This window comes from Dunckerocampus dactyliophorus, chromosome 3 (genome assembly GCF_027744805.1).
Source record: "Dunckerocampus dactyliophorus isolate RoL2022-P2 chromosome 3, RoL_Ddac_1.1, whole genome shotgun sequence".
Classification (NCBI taxonomy): domain Eukaryota; kingdom Metazoa; phylum Chordata; class Actinopteri; order Syngnathiformes; family Syngnathidae; genus Dunckerocampus; species Dunckerocampus dactyliophorus.
In genome coordinates this window covers 4,809,568-4,830,820 of record NC_072821.1, presented here as the reverse complement: position 1 = coordinate 4,830,820, position 21,253 = coordinate 4,809,568, and the positions used below count along the sequence as shown (strand labels likewise).

The 21,253-nt window shown below is 42.5% G+C and overlaps 1 protein-coding gene across 8 annotated transcripts in view; it reads left to right on the top strand.

Annotated features, from left to right (window-relative positions):
- celf6 (CUGBP Elav-like family member 6) overlaps window positions 1-21,253 on the top strand; it is a 204,569-nt gene that overhangs the window by 134,246 nt on the left and 49,070 nt on the right. For 7 of the 8 annotated variants that reach the window (XM_054772024.1, XM_054772020.1, XM_054772023.1 and 4 more), the window contains exons 4-5: window positions 12,147-12,275; window positions 18,778-18,857. In XM_054772024.1, the coding sequence (XP_054627999.1) occupies window positions 12,147-12,275; window positions 18,778-18,857 (209 nt within the window). The remainder of the gene's footprint in view (window positions 1-12,146; window positions 12,276-18,777; window positions 18,858-21,253) is intronic. The other variant, XM_054772025.1, reaches the window with a different exon arrangement.

Below are 21,253 nucleotides of genomic sequence, written 5' to 3'. Positions count from 1 at the left end.
GCGATACATCTCCATTCAAAAGCCATGGCAATTTGCTTCACTCCAAAATGGACCCAGAATGAGAAAAAGTAGACTCTCTCTCTCTCTCTCTCTATTGGTTTTCTTCATTCTGTGTCTCATTGGTACAACGATGCGAGGAGGAGAAAGATGAAGCAAGCGATAGTGAGGCGTACCAGGCCCCGTGGAGGAATTCAAGAGATAGAGGGCGGAATGAGAGAAAGGGGCAGCGACAACACGGATGAAAAAGTTAACGGAGAGTGATAGAGGCAGCTGAGTGAATCTCAGTAGTAAATCATCTGAGAGACACCACCCTTCCCCCTCTGTCCCTATTGCCTCTCGCCTCGCTTAGGGAATCTTCTCCCCTGACCTTGTCTGTGAAGAAAAGATGGGAGCTAGATTATCAATGATTGGAGATGGCCATTATCTAAACACAATCTCAGAGCAAGGTCCCGCTTCGCTCACCAAAACTGTGAGTTTGGGAGACGGCGGTGATGAGAAGACTCATGATGGGTCAGCCCGCACCAGCATCTACTTATATTAACTCTGATACGCTTCTGAAAGGGCAATCAACAAGGACCTTTTCTTGGTGTGCCAATCTCCATGCTTTTGTCTAGATATTGGTGCATAGCATTTGTGGTGCCCTTATCTGAACGCTTGGGAAAATATGCTAACGTACACACAGTGCAGACATTCCTCAGAGTTTTAGGATCATGAGACAAACAGGCGGGACTTATAGCCAATCCTTGTCCATGTCCCGTGCAAATGCGTTTTGCTTGATGGCGGCCATGTTTTTCAACCAATCTTACTCAAATTTTACACACAAGCACAATTGTCAGTCCCCTAAATGTGGGTACCAAATTTGTTGGTGATTCTGTTAAGCACCTTAAAGGTCATACGGCGTGTTTTGTAGAAAGCATTGAGCTGTGTGACAAATTTTAATAACAATTCCATCGTATAGTGTACTTGTCAGAAAAAATAATCGCACAAGCAACACAGCAGGGGTGCATATCTTGACAAATGTTCACCCTTTTTAGTGCAGCGGTTCAGGACTGGAAGAGTTGTAGTTAATGAGCGAGTACACCACTATCTGTATCTGTATCTGTATCTGTATCTGTTCACACATTTCAATGATCTGTACTCGGAATGGGCGGGGTATTGGACGGAAGTGGGTGTGGTTTAACCGGAAATGTGTGGGGCTTCAATTGGTACATTATTTTAAGTCTGAAATTGACATTGCTTGATCAGAAGTTGCTATATTTATTGTTTATTATTCAGCTATGTGTGTATTGTATCATTTTTTAACACATACGCATCATGGCAAACCACTGCTGACAGCGGCACAGTGTAGCTCCCCACAGAGACTGATGCTCTTTTATAACCTTATTCTGACCTGAACACACCAACAGCAGTGCAATTCAAACACCATATATGTATTTCCAACTCGAAACAAACTAAATAAACATCTCTTGTCCATTCGTCATTGTAACGACACTTCCTTGTTGTCACTCGACAGATCGCGGGATGCATTCACGGACACACCGAACATCACATCAACGTCTTTATTATGCGTGTATGTCTGGTCTAAATCGGGCCACCAACACGGTGCCCGGGTGGCCCCTAAGGACCACGAGTCGCCGGCCAGCCTGTTCTAAAGATAGCTCAAATAGTACCACTTATCTGCGAGCTGCATCTATTCTTTTTGGTTGCTATTCTTGTTTAAATCACTCTGCGTCTATAAATGTGAGCAATGTGGTTATTTGTCATTCGTTCAATGCTAGACACTGTTTGCACCGTGATATGTGTATGTGTCATGTGCCTTAAGCATCCAGCCGCCGAGCTGGTCACCAACGGCTTACCGAACTTAGCCTCGTCAGCATTGCCACCAATTCATTATATTGTTAGCACGCTATTTCAATGTGTTTAGTGTACTGCTGACGGCTGAGACGTTACGTTGCTATTCATTTGAGTTTATGTCTAGGGAGGTGCGGTTGCTGTGTGTGACTGGCCAATCAGATCGTGAAGAGTGAATACATAAGGATTTTCGGTCATCACGATTACGGATAACGACGAGCTGTACTCATATCAGGCAAATATGCATTATCCGTAACGGATACTCGTCTACAAGGAGTATCCGGCTCATCCCTAGTTATAGTACACTAACAAATTAGGACACTCAAATTGGTGCGGTACCAACTCACCTCGGCAAGTCTCTACACACTATGGACAGTTTTCTACTGACAAAATACGGTAGCTAGTACCATGTACTATTTCTGGTCTACTTTCTGTCGTCTAGCTACAAATACGATCAGATGATAGTACTACTATATGGTTCGTAACACTTGATTCTGCAGTATTACTCAATAGTCTCTTTTGCTGCCCTCAGTCTCCTTGTGAATAAAATGTGTCTCTTTACGTCGGCCAACAGTCATATGTTGAGAAGACACTCCTCCATTGTTGTTTGGATAAGAAAATGAATGGATGGATGTCCGTCTCGTTTATTTACTCCCCATATTGCGGTGTTATTGGATGCTTACACAATCCCAGGAGCACGGCGGTGCCTGCCTTCTATTTGTGCTCTACGTCATCTTAGAAGCTTGCTGAGCTGATATATGATCCTATGCTCCACTACTCTAAGGTCTAAGGTTAAGTCTGTGGTCCGTTTTCCGCTGCCCTCCTGTTGAATAAAATGTTCCTTATAAGTAGAAAGATGCTGAGCAGGAAACATAGATTTTTGGTCATCTCCATTGTTTAAATAAGAAAGTTAATGGATAGATGTCCCTCTTGATTATTAACCTTTCATACTTGGGCTTTATTAGATGCTCATAAAATGGCAAGAGCATGGCGGTGCCTGAATTCTACTCCCAGTCGTGAGCCTTTTTTGATATCTGTAACCCTTTTTTGTCTATTTAGCCAAAGGGAGTCTATGTGAACGGGTTGCGTTTGTCCTTGCCAGCCTGCTCTTCACAAGGCTGACCCCCAGTCGGGTAGTCGGCCAGATTGACAGGACCTTAAGATGTCGCGCACGGCGCTGTCATACCCCCAACCCGGCAGGCGTAGGGGATAAGAGGGGGGCAGGCGCTGGCTGGCTCAGTCTGGCGGGCCACACGGGAATGGTTGTCTGGAGGCACCTCACGCCTTCAGAGGACCACTTTACATGCAAATGAAGCCAAACATCACTCTGTGCCCAGACAGGATTGCACAGCAACCCTCTACTGTGGTGGACAGTTTAGATATGATAAGACATAGCCTGAGTACGGACAAAACTGGGCTTTTATGAATTTAGTGAGATCTGTAAGTAGGCAAAACTGCAACAGGCAATTCCTTATAGGTTTCCCTGCCTGTTTTGCATGCAGACCAGAAGGCGCAACACTCCCCTTGGTATACCAATGTGACAGGTCTAGTTGTAAGTGCAATGCATTAACATGTAAACAGCCTGTATCTTCTTGTTGACAATTCAAATGTTTGTTCTCCGTCCGCTGAGAAATGCCAGTGCATTTTACCTACAGGATGCTGCACACTTTCACTGCGTAGCTCATTATTTTTGATTTATTCCCATTAATAACTTTAATACTGCACTTGAATTAGACAGTGAATGATGCTAGCATTCAACTCAGTGTTAGTTGGCAAACAACAAGCGGAAAAGTACACGCAGGATTCAAAACGCCATCAAGCGTTAATAATTATCAATATGCAAAAAAAATAATGATTCTACTCCAATGGGGGAAGGTTTAATTTGGCTGTCTGCCTTTCCAAGCTGCTAGTCCCGACTAAAAACCTCATCTAATAGAATACCTCTAGAGAAATTTATCTTGAAGATTGTTTTTTTTTTCTTCTTCTAGAAATCAGTCATTGCAGCACTCACTCACTTGACTTCATATTTAAAAATAAAACAACAATCTTTGGACCAGTAGAACCTCTGACATCAAATGCAATGCAAGGTAAAATAATATTTTTTTGTAAAAGTAATTGAAATGAAAGCATCACCATCATAAAACCTGTATTAAGTGCATATGTTATGTGTTGGTCTTACAATAGTAACATGAAGTTAACAGAACTAAACAGTCATATTAAGTTCATTTATCTCTGCCAAGGAGGACGTGCTTTATTGTTTCGATCAGGGGTCATCAACCCATCGACCGCGATCCATCAATCTTTGGGACTTCGCCAGTCGATCGTGAGAATATTAGAAAAAAAGTTATTACATCAGTGCCCTCCCCTCCCGGAGAGTGACCCACAGGCACGCATTTTGACCACTGAACACACCCGCACGCCCCGTCGCTCTCCAGGCACACACCCAGCCAGCTTCAGCCAGGAGCCCAGTACCGAAAACCCAGTCGGTACCGAAAACATGTGATGTATTCCAATGTAACCGCTATGCATGTTCAAAATCAAATTAAACCATTACCACTACCGTTGATCGATTATGGTGAAAATAACTTTTACGATTCAGTAGAGATGCAGATATGAATGTAGCAATGTGGACTTGATGACTTCTTATGGTATTTCAAGACTTTCTGTAACAGTACTCAAAACTGTGGCTGTATTTTATCAGTAAAAATATATATTTTACTTTTTTCTTTATTTGCTGAAATATGTAAGGCCAGATAGTGGTTGTGTTGGATGATTTTTCCACATTGATTGTGGGGATGTAAGTGGTTAGGGGGCCTGTTGGTACGACTGATGGTTTTGGACTTTGGTGATCAAGTGGTCTGAGGGCTCCTTTTAGTATGTTAACGAGAGAGTACATTAGGATAACCAGACAGTATTGTGTGACTTCAGAATTCATTTGAACTGGAATGATTTTAGACCTCAACATGCCGTGTTATACAAATATAGTGGAACTACTAGGGATGTAACGGCACATGATAAAATCGTGTACCGTGTAAAGGTGCTTTTGTGATACATTTTGCACTGTGCGTGCACACGCGTTCCTGTCCGGAATGGCGAAAACCCGACAAAACCTGCTCGTCTGTTTCTGTGATTCACAAAGGTGACTCTGACCAGGCGGATCTCCTCAGCTACGTGGCCGCCGGGCCCTCCACTTCCTGATTCCGACATCGAGGTGCAGTACGCTTGTCTCTGAACACTTGACTTCAGCCCACAGCTTGCCCTCTGTTCTTTTTTAATGAGATATATTATTAGATATTACTTATTACGGAGAACAAACATTTGAATTGTCCACAAGAAGATACAGGCTGTCACTTATAACACAAAGCTTACAGTACAATATACTGGAATTAATTAATCCAATATAATTTGAATTCTTACTATGATGTGAGTTGGGCTTTTTATTGGAATAGAAATTCATCTCCTAACAAAAGCAAGTTGTGTCAGATCAATGCAATCTTCTTCTACATGCGTGAAATGCTCATTATCCAAAAATAACAGGATAGTAAAAAGGCAAACGGCACCATTTAATTCCAAACCAACATCACTGTGCCTGTCACGCAATTGCGACAGAGTATATGATGCAAAACGAAGCCCAACTCAATAATAACAAGCACTTTTTAAAAACATTTTCTGCAGCCATTCTGCGCACCTTCATGTGTGGATGCATCCAGTGGCGAGCCTCCTAGGCACACCAAAACAGCAACAAAAGAAACAGGCTTTCCAAATGAGTCCATAAGAAGCACAACTTCTCTGTTGTGCAGCCTGGAACATTACATCTGAAATGCACCCGGCGGCCTGGTAGGCATCTTTTATTATGGGGTGCAGCTGTCCATGCTTTGTGAACACTTGCTAGTACCAAACCTCCCTGACTATAGCCAGAAGGCATTATGGGATGGAATCATGAAAACAAAAAGTTATTTACCACGGCACAGGAGTCACATTAATAGGAAACAAAAACTAAAAAAAAAAAAAAAAACGAGCTTGAAAACTAGCCTGTGTAACTACTAATTATTTGCCTGGAGAGAGGAAACGGAGAGTGAAGGATGACAATAAAAGGATAAAGAGAAAGCTACGACACGAGGAGAACTTTATATCAGCGAGAGACACATCAATCTTGACAGCATATGGCTTCTGTACAAAAATCTATTAATGTTTAATATACCAGGGGGAACGAATAAGAAGGCTTCCTGAGACAAGAAACTGTCAGATGTCTGGAGTTTTCTATGTAACTTTTCATCTATTATTTGTATTTACATTGCTTAAATAGGGATGTCCATCTGGCACTTTGAGTTTGGACTGGGCTGTCCAAGTGTCCCCACTCTGATTTGGGGTGGATGGGAAACAACAAAAAATATGTTTAGCATCACAATTAAAATGGGGTTAGGATGTACTTTTTCCAGCAATTACTCCCTACCCTGCCTGTAGGGCTGGCAAAACCCGAGTGGCAGACCAGCACGGGGGCATGGGCTGGACAAGCAGTGCAGTGAAACCCCTTGGGAAGCAAGCGTACATAACATTAAAAGGTGCCCTAGCTGGTCCCCCATCATTACAAATTACTACTGCCCCTTGACTGAAGCTTTTCCAGGTGGTAAAACCAGGTAATACTACTGTAGGTAATATGAAATACTACTTCTAAGAGATTCATGGCGTGGTCACATGCTGGTCATTGAAACATTTGTGTTATGAAACAGCTGGAAGCTGGAATCGGACCCCAACGCAGAGATGACAAAAAGTGCGCTCAAACTGAGTAGAAAAGCTGTTAATCCACAAAACGAAGTACAACCAAAAAACAGGCAAAGCCACCGGTAAAAGGAACCAACGGGAGCAAAAGGCAGGAATAGCATAAGTTAACAAAAAGTACTCACGATAGTCCAGGGAACAAAAAGGTGGCCAAAAGGTAACTACGCAAAATAATAGCAACATGAGAACATGAACGTATACTGGAGAGGAGACAGGTATAGGAAATGCAACAGTCTGGCATGGCTTATAAAGACCTAATGAGAAGATTGATCCCAGGTGTGACCAGATGGCCCAGACACGCCCCTCAGGTGCACTGCAACACAGAAAGGCACAGAAAAGCAGCAGAGTGGCTCAAACAATTTGACGGTCAAAGTAAATACAGTACTGTATCCGTGTTAATGTTAGCAGCATTAGACTGCGCAGTCTCCATCTTGCTGCGGTGGTACATTGGGGGTGTACTGCAAAGCGAGTTTAGTGGGTTCGCGAGGTGTGTGGCGGCTATAAGACATGGTTGAAAAGCGAGAGCTGTCGTTGTAGCTGTATAGTTTTGTATGTACGCCTAATGTTACTTCATAGCAAGGCCCCCACTGCAAACATGTGACTGAACATAAGGTTCTCTCTTTTTTTTCACGTCTTGTTCCTTTTAATGGATCACTCTTTGAAGTCTCAGTGTCATCTCTTGAACGCACAAGGTGCATTACAAGATGTTCATATTCATAAAATGCCAATTTAAAGCTTGCAAGTAGTCATGGGAGAGGAAGGAAGGAACTTGTAAAAATCCAGTGCGAGCAGCTTTGGAGACAGGTGCAAAGAAGACTAATTAATAGCAATCAATACTCGGGCCAGGGCACGCACTGAGACGCTCTCAGGTCAGGCAATGAAAAGATAGCGGCTCCGATTTCATTTTCTCGCCGTGGCTCTCCCACAGGAAGGCTCTGAAGTACACTCACACTTCCTTTAATGCCTTCGCTGGGGTGTAATTTATTTTTGCGTTTGCCAGCACATTTGGAAAAGTTCATTACCTCGCTCATGGCTTGTTAATTAGCCTTGTAAAGCCACCATTAGATCTCCTCGGGCCAGGACCGAGATGAGACTTTTTGTCCCACAACATTAACACACTGCGGGGGGCCTGTAAAACTGCACTCTGCCCATTTAACAGGGACACCTCGGTGGAAATCTGAAAGATAGACGGACCGTCACAGCAAATTAGGTCACGGGCTACGGCCTTCCATCCTATTTCCTCTTTGCCGCCTCCAGCGGAGGTCAGGCTAATTTTACCCAACATCTGTTTAAGCTGAACATCCACGGATGTTCCAAAGTTGGCTCAATGCCTGTCCACTTGTCACTATTTACATTAAGGATATATATTTTACTAAATTCCACTGAATTTAGAAGTTCTGAACTCCTTTTGCCATGCTAGTTATGAATTAACCAGAATAATGCTGCTTGAAGTACCGTCACTAGGGATGCCAAGATCCAATTTTCAGGATCGGGATCGGCTGCCGATCCGCTGTATTTTGAAGATCGAATAATATCGGCTTCCGCCTCGAGGTCGGGCCGATCCGGTTGCCATGTAAAGTTCGTAACTTTGGGCCACACTCCAACACGGTAGGTGCGGTAATGCGCCTCAAAGCTGGTTGCCACTCGACTCGACTCGACTGCAACGAATTTTTGGTAAGAGGCTCAAATCAGGTTTGCAGTGAAACCTGTTGTGCATGTTTTTGAAATGTGAAAAATAAAAAGGAAGCTAAAAGGAACTGCTATAATTTAGTAGTTTGGACAGCAATTTTCGAAACATTTTATTTTATGATAAATATTTTCGATACCTCAAGTGCAGTAAAAACAACAAGTTTGTATTGTTCATACACCAGGGGGATCAAACTCATTTTCATCGTGGGCCACATCGCAGTTATGGTTGCCCACAGGGGGCCACCTGTAACTGTCAAATCATATGAATGTATAACCACCTCATGATATCGTAACATGTATTTTCTTACATTATTTACTTACTGACATTGCAATCAGAAGTCAGGGTGCCAAACAGAAATATAAATATACAACTATTGTATAATGTTGTCTTGTATAATGTGCTGTCAAAATTGACAGAACAAATACATCTAGCAAGAAATATTTTATTTTTTTTAACATAAAAAATAATAAATAATAATTTTGAAAATAATTTTTTACATTATCTGCAGGATTCGCAGGCTGAATCTGGCCCTCGGGCCTTGAGTTTAACACCTGTGACATACATAAAAGACATACTAGTGGAAAGTTAAGGGAATGAGGTTCCTCTTACTGAAAAGCTAGCGCATCAATAATTGCACTGCATACAAAACACTTGTGATCTCGCGAGATTAAAACCTGATGATATTTTTCGTTTTGGAGAAGAGCTGTCGCTCGGCAACAGGGCAGCCTGAAGGCAACCTACCTCGTTGTTCCCAGCGTCATTCGGTCGCGACGTGTGGCTGCTTCTTTCACCTGAGGACAGCCGCAGGAGTAATTCCACATTTGATCAAAGTTGCGTAAGATTTGTTAGCTGTAAACACGCTTGCTGCATGTGACTTCTATCAAAATATGTGACAGTCCGGAGTAGACCGAAATAGGCGCTAATTCACTACTTCCTGGAACAGCACTGCAAGCATCATGGGAATTGTAGTTCTTTTAGCGTGAAAGCAAATTCACTGGAATGTATGTCTTTACATAATTACACATCAACATAAATGATTAGTAGTAGCAGCTACAACTGTAGTCATTGTTTTAACTTTTATCATTTTGTTAGTTTGGGTTTTTGTTTCAATTTGTAGAAAAAAGAAAAAAGTTCAACAGCTAAAAGCATCATGCATGCAAAGTTAATACTGCCTAATATGCTCTTGTACAAGACAGGAAAAATCCTGCCGAGCAAGCCATGTGTAGAAAAACACAGCAGACACCACAGCCACAGCAGCAGCAGCATGCATCGTAGTCTTATTGATTATGCAGGTGCTCATTTGTGTGGCCAAGCGGGTAGCGTGCATGTGTCTCATTTGAACTTTACAGAGATGGAACAGGATCCGATTTCCCCGCCGCAAAACAGGGAGCCCGGGTGCTTTATTTTTAGAGCAGATGCATCTAATGGGGCCTGGCAGGTACAGGAGGCGTCACATCTGTCGAGGCCCAGGTGATGCTCTCGCCCCAACCCCCATCCCCCCGCCCTCGCTCCATCCTGTCCACAAGCACACACCCACAGTGCTCCCTACCAGTCAAATGACTCACACTGAAGATCAACAATGTCATTCCCAATAAAGTCCTCTTCCTCTCGCTGCCACTTTCTATCAGTTCCGGCGATGGGGCTCTCGCTAGTAGCCATTTCATTGCAACACAGCACCGCTGAATTGGAGATGAATAATGTAAAAGATGTAAAATAAGATGAATGCTCTGTCTATATTGTAGCACAGGGAGGATAAATTAGGAAAATTAAGCTTTCTGACTCTCCGGAATGGCTCAATGGAGTACAACTTTTCTCTGCTACATTTGCTCTTGGAAAAAAAGAACATATTTATTAATGAGATTTATACGGTGTTCTCTCCGCTAAAGCCCAAATCCATCACTGTGCTTGTGATGGTTATTGTTGTTGTAACTAGAATTCACAGAATAACTGAATAGACTATAAAAAAACATGTGTGCACAAAACAAGATTATTTCCTGGAATTGGACTTGGTATTGTTGGGAAATCTGGGGAACCCTTGCTCGTAATTATCCACGCTGAAGAGCTTTATTCATTATTCCCGCTCAGACTACACATTCCAGTGCACTAAATGCTTGTTTTTGTACTTTAATTGACTTGATTCATTAGTTTAGCAAAGTTTTACATCCTCATGTCACACAGTTTATATATAGTATGCGACCAGACAGTTGAGCATTTGTGTACGTAAATATAGAAGTCCAAATTTTAATGAGGCGTTTATCTGAAAGTCCTCGCGCTGATGATGCGCAGAGACCTTTACAATGTGACGTCTGCAGCAAATGCCTGGCAGATAATGTGTCACAGTATTCTTTCTTATCGCAGGGATAAGAAAATGTAAAACCGTGTTGCTTATTTTACATTCCTCTATTTAAACGCAGAGACCTTTCATATTGCGGTTGTCTTATCAGTGCATCCACAAGGAATGGATTTTTTTGTGAATTCACAATTATCGAGTCATTTTTAACAGTTATACTAATTTAAATGGCTTAAAATACCAAATAGAAGCCATGTTTTTTATCATGAAAATTATTTCCGAGAACAAATTATATTCCAGTGATTTTCTAAACAAAACATTAAATGTCTTGTTCTAAGAATAGCATATAGTAGGACGTAGGTTAGAGCTAAACCAAACAAATCAAATAACTAAAAAGAACTGGGGCCGGAGGGAAGGGGGGGTGGAGAAATCATCAACGTTAAGCAGAAAAAGAAGTAACATTCAAATATACTGTCGTCTCTTTATATATCACGGTTCGAACATCGCTCCCTCACTCTATTGCGTTTTTTCAAAAATAAATGAATAAGTGATTGCTGTTTCGTGGTAGACTATGGTGTATTATTAGTCAAAAAATATTGAAAGACAAGTTATATGTAGTATTCTGGTCAATGACATTACCTTAGATTAGAGTACCTGAACACTGTACAGTATGTATTCAGCCATGGCATGTACGACATTCTGTGTGGAAGTGGTACATTTTTGGCTTCTTATTTTGCCCTTCTTCCCCACGCCGTTTGAAACACCTTTTTAAATTGAGAATAAGTAAATTGGAGATGCCAACTTGTTAGCTCGGTAGCTTGCTCTGCCGTGTCTCATGTCCCTGCCGTGATGTAAACAAACCACAATCGTTCCAGAAAATCGAGTGCCCAAACAACGCACCCTAGGCGTTGTTGACTCACTGTCCGTGCATTTTTTTTTTTTGAGTGAGACTGCTATACAACCCACCATGGAGCCAAACAAAGTTGATAAAGAAGGTCCCAAACACTATTGAATTTAATCAGGCTCGCCAGAAAGTGCGGGAAGTCTGCATCAACAATAACTTCCATCCATTTTTCATTTATAATTATTTTGTATCGTTTCCTGCATGTAAAACAACAATTATTCTCTATAAAAGGTATTATTTATTCGTATTTTTGGGTGTCTGGATCATATTATTTGGATTTACATTATTGCCAATGGCAAGTATTACCTCGGTATTTGTATGTTTCGTTTTTTGTCGGACCTTTTGGAACTAATTATATGGTGCAAAGTGAATGAAATGAGGTTCCCCAGATCAAAGTTAGTGTGGCTAATTTTCTGCATTGCCCTCACCTTCAGTGCTGACCAAAAAACATATTTTGCAGCCGTCACTGTCAGTCGGTTTTTACGAGCTGACATGCTTGTATTGGATTTATTAGGTATTCGTCTACCTGAGCTTAAGACAAAGGCTCAACACAAAACCTAGAAGGGTTGGGGGTCTCGTTGGCTCTGAAGAATGGTGCCATCAGCTCTTGTTCTCCATCTCTTCCAATCCAGAAGACAGGAAGCTGTTTGTGGGGATGCTGGGCAAGCAGCAGAGCGAGGACGACGTCCGGCGGCTCTTCGAGACCTTCGGCCAGATCGAGGAGTGCACCGTCCTGCGGGGTCCTGATGGGGCCAGTAAGGGTCAGAGCCCAACACACCAAATCCGCTAGTTCCTGCCTGCCTAGTTCCTTGTCATACCGCTCAGCCGTCCTCGCCTCCGGGCTTGCATTTGCTTCTTGGCTCACTGTCACTGTGCTCCACCAACACCTCCTTCTCTTTCCCTTTTCCCTCGCTACTCCATTTCCACTTCTTATAAACCAGCTCATCACCGCGGCAGCGTGACAAATCATCACACAAACACCTCGTCTTTTTCTGCTCACCTCCATCCCCCACCTGTTATCTGAAACACGGCATGTTTGTTTCCTACGTTTCCATCATCCCTTCCCATGGGACCATCACGTACTACTGTAAATAAAGCAACCTGCCTTGGAGTTTAGCTGCAGTCAGTCAAAATACAGCAGGAAACACCACGTCTTTGGCTTCTGTGCTTCACAGTCAGCGGGACAAAATGGGAGACCTGAGTTACACACCGAGTGTGTCATAGCTGTAAATATAGTACGCATTGTAGTCTAAGTAAGTACAGCATAGTAGTGCTGTCTGTAGTTTTGAGGCAATGTTGATTTCCTGATGTCAAATGCGTTGCAGGACATGAAATATGAGATCATTTAGTTGTGTCCTGGGTCATATGAGAATTCAAATAGACCAGGGACACTGCATGTGCAATGCTGATTTCTTCTTTGAAGTCAAAATAGGTATGAAAAAAAACAAAAAGCACATGTAAAGGTAAGCTGATTTGCAATGTTTTTGTTACGTCTAAGGACTAAAAGACGTCTGTAAAGGATTCAGTTGTGTATCCTCGATTTTAGTTCCTCAATGTAGCCTCCTTGGTATTTGATCCAAGATCCCTGGGGCTCATTAAATCTGCATTTACACTGCATGGTTCAAGTGCTCCACATCCATTGTTATGATCCCATATGGCCCAATTTAGTTAGTATACTGTGGGTTTAAAGAGGGTGTAAACATATTAGAATCAGAGTCAGGCCTCTTCCAAATGTGGATAAATATCTGGAATCCAGTTCCTTAATATGCCAGGGTGACAGTGTAAACACCATGGAAACACTCGTGAAGTTGTTTAAATCCAAATTGACCTCTTAAACCTGTAGTGTAAAATGCAGATTCAGACAGATCCATCCATCCATTTTCTATGCCGCTTCTCCTCATTAGGGTATCACGGGGGTATGCTGGATCCCATCCCAGCTGACTTCGGTCCAGGGTACAATCGCAGGGCACATACAAGTATACAAGTATTCACACTCACATTCATGCCTATGGACAATTTCGAGTCGCCAATTAACCTAAGATGCATGTTTTTGGAATGTGGGAGGAAAGCAGCGTACCAGGAGAAAACCCACACACGCACGGGGAGAACATGCAAACTCCACACAGAAATGCCCAACGGAGATTCAAACCCAGGTCTCCCCGATCTCCTGACTGTGACTGTGTGACAACATGCTAACCACTAGACCACCCTTGCCGCCATTCAGACAGATCGCCAACCGGTAATAAGGTGGACTGTAATCAGCTTCCGGGTTGTAAACAAAGCATCAGGGGATGAAGACAACCATGAGCTGCAAAAAGCATCAAACCAAATTAATTTCTTTTGAGGAAAGGTGTTTTGAATCACTCCATTTCCCTTCTGTTTGAACTACGGCCATTAATTAATGTGGGCCAAACCGTAGTAAAGCCACACTGTTCCATAAATGAATGACAAATTGATGAATTTATCTTTAAGAATCATATCCATTGTGTAAACTTGCTTGTTGATCAATCATGTTTTCAAGCAACTTTGACAACAAGGAGTGCACTACTTGGCTGCAACCAGCAGAGGCACTGTTATTAAAAATGACGACTGTTTCCTCAGTTTGGTCATATTTGGAACCCTCGTCATACTCAACGAAATTGAATTGCTTGCTAGAAAATGGACGTCACATTCAAATTCACCATGCATGCCTGGATGGTTCTGGAAGTCCGTGAAGCTCGCCCACAGGGGTCGACGTCTCTCTGCAAGCATCCAGTCTCTCTGTAAGCTATGACTTCTCCATCCTTAGGAAGATGTGTGTGTGACAGCAAGGGAATGGGAGATAATGCATGCGTCCTCTGATTAAATCAATGAGAAAAGGCTCGCTGTATCGAACCACCGGCCTTTCTGTGTCCACATCGCTTACTCTGGCTGTTAATCCCAGCTCGACTTCTTTTGTGTCGCCTACTACATTCTTTTTCCTGCTTCCACACTATTTCAACCTCCCCACCCTCCCGCGTTTCCCTTTCTTCCTGTCTGCTCAGACGCCCTGGGGCTGATTGACAGCATATAAAATGAAATGGGGCCGGTGTTGCTGTGTTAGACAGGAGCTATACTTTTCTCCCTCGTTCACACGTTCACTCCTGTTAACCCTCCCCGCGCCTCCCTCTCTCTCCATCTGCCATATGCTCCCTTTCAATGGCAAGTCGAATGCCCCTAAAGTTGCACAAATGTAGGGAAAAACTACAGTACCAGTCAAAAGTTTGGACACACACTCTCATTCTATAGGATGAGCACAAGTGATACATGTAGTGTCCTCGCTGCTCAGTACAGCAGGGACACAGTGCAATGTGAACTGCAAAGTCAACAGTGTTATAATGTGACGAGTCATTCACGGTACGTGCCCATTGCACTTTGCGTCAACAAATTTCGTATAACTTACTTTTCCACTTATAAGTGTTAAAAATGTTGAGAGACGAGATGTCAGCAGAATTCAGCACAGTGAGCATCTAATGGATTAACAGTAGGGATGCTCCGATCAGGTCTTTATGCTGCTGATACCAATACCGATCATCCACCAGTGAAATCGGCCGATACCGACACAGATCACATAGATTAAGTGTAAATTTTTAAATTAAAAAAACAAAAAAACATCTATTTTCGTAGCTTATTTCAACCCAAACAAAGCCAACGTTTGTTTTTACCAGAACATCAACAAAATGCTGGTATCCGCAACTCACATTTTGTATTTCAGAATACATTTCTTTCTCGTGTTCTCACATTAACTGAAAACCTGAATGACAAGCAGGCTTGCAGGCACCTCGTGGTCATGGGGGGGCTCCCTGGTGCCCACGGCCTCCACGTTTGTGACCGCTGGGCTATATGATATGAAAGGGGAACCATCAAATTTAGACAAAAACATGTTTGACTTACTTTACTGGACGTCCGGCCATCCAGTCCGACGAATCCAACCACTGTTTGGGCTATCACGGGAACGTGTCCCACGTTTTGGCTAATTAGCGGCCGCCCAACCGACGATCACATCGCATGCCGCGAAAACACACCACGACCGGTCAAGTTCCCGCCCCCCAAATGCCGCACCAAACAAAAGAGTTTTAAGGCGTTTTTTGCAGTGTGCAAAACGTATATCACTCTCACAACGACAGGACGTCCCACACGGCAGACATGCTTGTTTTGGCTTTGTGAAGGGAAAGTGGGCGGTAGATGTTTCCGCCGGAGGGTACCACCGATGGTATAACCTGCTGCTAGCACTCAGATAACAGTCAAATCTAACCAGCTGACGTCACACACGTCACTTCCCCGGTGCCGCTTCTTCAAGACGCACACAAGAAGTCACAGATATTGCGTTATACTTCACATCATGTCTTTTGATTGCCTTATATTTGTATTTCCGAATGCTCAATTTAGGCCCCGAATATGTACAATTTGCTGAAATATGCATTTTTTTTCTACTAATAACATATATTTTTAAACGCGATAGAGTGAGGACGCGATGTTTGAGCCGTGATATAGCGAGGTACGACCGTAGAAGGAAAAAGTTGACGTGCGTGATTGACACACATTATTCCCAGGCTTTGGCAGGCCCCATAACATGATGTGCTGGGCCACATCTGGCCCCAGGGCCTTGAGCGTTACACCTGTGCACAAGACAAAAAGGTCTGCTCACTGTATGTACACCGTACAAGTTATTATGAGCGAACGAGTTGAGGATAAGCCTGCTGTAATTTAAATGAGGCTAACCTTGAAATTGACTGCGCTATCAGCTCCACAATGCAGCCCCTATACTTGCCATGTTGATGTAAAATGTATGCTACTCTTGCAAGCTTTTCAGCACCCTTCTTCACCCAATAGAAAGGCCAAGAAGTTTAACATTGCCTCTCGCTCCTCAAAACTACTTTGCTGCCAGAAGTGAATAGAGCCCTCCGAGTTGTCAGGAATAATAGAGAGATGGCTTTTAGCTCTATAATTAAGTTGTGTTATAAATGTCACCCATCCAGCAAGATGGAATTCATGCATACATATTACTACCCGGGGAATTCAAAAGGCAGCGCAAGATCCCCCTTCACTTGAAAGCAATACAATCCCTCTTCTCTCCTCTTTCGCCCCGACTCATGCGGAGCCGTCAAATTCAAAAAACCTCCGACTATAATTTATGAGGTTGTGGCACTTCCATTTAATTGGAGATGTTTTTGCACTGCGTTGCCCTTTTTTCCTGGGCTGCAGCATAGCTAAAATAAGTCAAAGTGAGTGTATGTTTGACAAGATTTTGACAATGATGGCACAGCGGAACTTCTAGAGTCCAACGATCTTTGAACCTATTTTTCCCACAAGAAATCATGTAAAGTACATTCATCCATTCCACGGTTTGCATAGGAAATGTTTTAAGTAACATTTTAGCATTAGCTCTCATACAAGTGTAAAGATAAGTTAACCACAGTATAATAAAAGACTTTAACCTTTAATGGATGGCTTATAAATTAGATATTGACGTTGTTGTTGATGGTTTACAAAAAGAAACAATAATTGCAATAGCCGTATGATCCATGTAAGTTTGGCAGTTGATTAACTCATTCAATTCAAGCCATTTTTCAAAATTCAACCCCTTCAGTAGCGGCCATTTTAGACGATTCTGACTGATTTTTCAAGCCACACAGAATATTGTGTTCTAGTGCTATATGAACACGTAAACATGGAAGCTACCAAAAGAAAGATTAGACTTGCGTCTTTCATCAGAAAAAACAAGTTTGTTTCTATCTTTTTCTGTTCTTTGGTAATCTGCAGTAGAACGTAGATTCAGGAAAGTTTCAGGAAAATATCAGTTCCCAATAAAAAAAAAAAGAGAGAAAAAAAGCTTTTTGTGAAAAGATACATTTCAAGCATACACACATTTTTTGCTTTTGTGAAAGCTCAAACATCTAAAAACCTATACCACAACATGAACAATACAAAAAAAGTGTTGTCTTACATCAAAATAACAATTTATTTGCAAATATAACACCATGAACGATTCACAATTTTCACATTTGCAACTAAACTGTATGTGTGCGTGTGCGTGTGCATGTGCATGCGTAACCTTATGCACGCTACACTACTCCATGCTCTTCCCCGTCCTACTTGCTGTTGAGTGTGTAAATACATGCAAAAGATCCATGCCGCGAGCTCTTATCGAATGCACGTCTGCCACTTTGTGGCCGTTTTTATGGCTTACAACTGCTTGAGAAGTAACCTCTTTTATTGTGCACTTGCGTCATCACCTCGTTTTGCCTCTCGCACAAAAAAACGTGAAAGACGTATCAATACATCTTTGGGAGAGAGCGTTCAGGTTAAAAAAACAAACGTAAAAAATATGTCTTTGGTATTGAATGAGTTAAAATCCTTTAAAAATGTTGAAAATTGTATTTTAGAACAGATTATTATTAAATTAAAAGTGCAACATCATTCTTAATCAACTTATGAACAATTTAGAAGTCCTTCATAAGGGTGTCCTTATAGAAAAGGGGCTGCCTATATTTTAATTCTTCCATTTTCTATGTCGCTCATCCTCACTAGGCTTGTGGGGGGTTGCTGGAGCCTATCCTAGCTGACTTTTCTAATTGTACGACTTTCCGGTATATTTTAGTGCAGTTGATTCTTTGTATGTTGAAGTAATGTCATAGAAGTCACGTCAACATACTTGATCCTTTGGCCAGAACATCTAAGCTTCCCAAACTCGCCACGGGCATCAATATTATCCACATGAATCACTTTTAATATCATTAATCCAACAAAGCTTGCTGTTGTGTTCTGGCCAACTTCTTCTGACTCTTCCTTCCTGAAACTTAACAACACAACAGACTTAAGATGATTTCAAAGTCCTTTGAGGCGAAAAAAAATCCCCTCCCTTGCCTCTCGCCGGCGTCTTAAATTTGATGATTCTGTTGGATAGGCGAGATTATAAGACGACGCTATTGTGGTGGTAATCTCCTTTATGAGTGACTGCACACAAATCACAATGTGTAAATATTAAACAGATTAATAAGCACAAACAAGGCTGCGTAGCAAATGGCTTCATGCTACGATGTGAAGGGGGTGGAATTAGCGCTGCCGGGCGAGGGACGGGATGTTCCATGCCGCTTAATGCCTTCAGTGACGAGCTGAACACACACAAGTGACCAGAATATATTTATAGATCAGATAACGTGAAGACAATAACTGGTGATTTTCCTTTTTGACAAATCCGAGGCCATCTGCCTGATGTTTGTCTCTCTTTGTGTGTGTTTGCAGGCTGTGCCTTCGTCAAATTCTCCAGCCACGCAGAAGCACAGGCTGCTATCAACAGCTTGCACGGTGGACAGACCATGCCTGTAAGTAATACACTCCCTCAGAACACTAATAACTAAATTATCTCTAATACCATTGCTAATTTATGAGGCTTTAATCACCATAAATGTCCTAATTGTCTGCACTGGTACAAGTTGTTGGCACTCTGGACACAATAGCACTCTTCTTCTGGGCTATGGTCATGGTATTTATTTAAAAATAAGTCCAATATATATGGTTACAGTGCTGAGCATCATCAATGAGGAGTACACCGAGTCTCTATAGCAGTTGCCGTGCCTCTCTAGAAAATGAAAGTTAAGTTTGTGTAGAAGTGAGAGTTATGCTTGTGCGAGTGAGAAAAAATGCATCTATTGTGTGTCTCCCAGTATTTTTCCATTAGTCATACAGTATGTAAGTGTTGCTCAACTCTGGTTGTGCTATGTGAGTGTGTCAAGACGGTGTTCTGTGAGAAGCTATTACACTGAAATTGCACTGAGGAAATACACTGAATCTACAGGTGTAAAAATAATATCTAACACAACAATACATGTCTCTTCAACATTGCAATGAAGTCGGGAACAGTTCCTCTGAATTGGCAGACCGCGGTAGTGGTCCCCCTTTCTTAGAAGGGTGACCTGAAGGTGTGTTCCAACTATAGGGGGATCACACTCCTCCACAGGAAAGTCTATTCCAGGGTGCTGGAGAGAAGTGTAAGACCGTTAGTCAAACCTTGGTTACAGGACGTCTGTGTAGGCTCTCAGTCGTCCAGGAGTTGTCCATCGAGGGAAAGGCTTCTTGAGACGTCATCTGTACTTCTGTGACCAAGGGTCTCAACTTCTCAGTGACTCCTAAAACGATACCCACAGTAGACTATATCACAGCAGCTGAATCGGCCATCAGGAACAATAACCTTTCTAGAACAGAGGCAGGGGACCTTCGTCTGAGGATATCGGCCCTTCTCAGTAGTGCTAAACCACCACCGTCCAATATCACGGTAGGTGAGAGGAAAGCATTAGCGGCTCTGCAGAAAGATGAGAGCATCACCCTCTTACCAGCTGATAAGGGCAGATGCACAGTGGTTCTCAACACATTGTACTATGAAGAAAAAATAACAAGTCTAATTAGTGATGCCAACACATATGAGCAACTTAAAAGGGACCCATCCAGTAGGTATAAGAAAGAAATCATAGACTGTCTCCAAAAGTTAGAGAAGGAAGAACTAATTGACAGACAGATGTATCATAGGTTATACCCTGGGGAGGCTACACCATGTATCTATGGCCTTCCAAAAATTCACAAGGAAGGGTTTCCCCTCAGACCCATTGTCTGTAGCATTGACTCTACCACGTACAATGTAGCTAAATATGTAAAAACAGTCTTATCCCCATTGGCAGGCAACACTGATCATCATATAGAGAACACAAAAGGGTTTGTGGCGAGCATCAAAGACCTCAGATTGGAGCCAGAGGAAACTTTGGTGTCTTATGATGTGACTTCACTTTTCACATCTGTCCCCACCTCAGCAGCAGTCTCGGTGGTGAGGAAGAGACTGCTCGAGGACTCAACTCTGCATCGGAGAACAAAACTTAGTGCTGACCACATCTGCCAATTATTGGAAATTTGCCTTAACACTACATATTTTCAGTTTAGAGGGAAATTTTACAGAGAAATTCATGGTTGTGCTATGGGCTCACCAGTCTCACCCATAGTGGCGAATCTGTACATGGAAGAGATGGAGAAACAGGCTCTCACATCCTTCTCAGGGACAAAACCTAGGCACTGGTTTAGATACGTGGATGACACCTTTGTCATAATCAAAAAACAGGAAATTCAGTCTTTCACAGATCACATCAATGCGGTGGACACCAATATCAAATTTACTCGCGAGGACGCTAAAGAGAACCAACTAGCCTTCTTAGACTGCAAGGTAATTATAGGAGAGGACAGACAGCTACTTACAGAGGTCTTTAGAAAGGCCACACACACTGACCAATACCTGCTTTTTGAATCTAACCATCCACTACAACATAAACTAGGGGTTATTAGGACCCTCCAACATAGAGCGGAACAAATACCAACTAGTGCTGAGGGAAAGAAAAAGGAGACACAACATGTCCAGAGAGCGCTCTCAACCTGTGGGTACCCACGGTGGGCTTTTAACAAATGTCAAAAGAAGAGAGTAGGGAAAGAAACCCAAAAACCCACAGAAGCAAAAAGGAGAGGAGTGGTAGTCCCTTATGTAGCTGGGGTCTCCGAAAAACTCCAGAGGATCTTATGGCAACACAAAATTCCTACCTATTTCAAACCAGTAAATACCCTGAGACAAAAACTAGTGCATCCTAAAGACAAGGCTCCGAACCAAAAACAGAGCAATGTGGTCTATTCCATCTACTGTAAAGATGAGGAATGCAAAGAGCACTACATTGGGGAAACTAAGCAA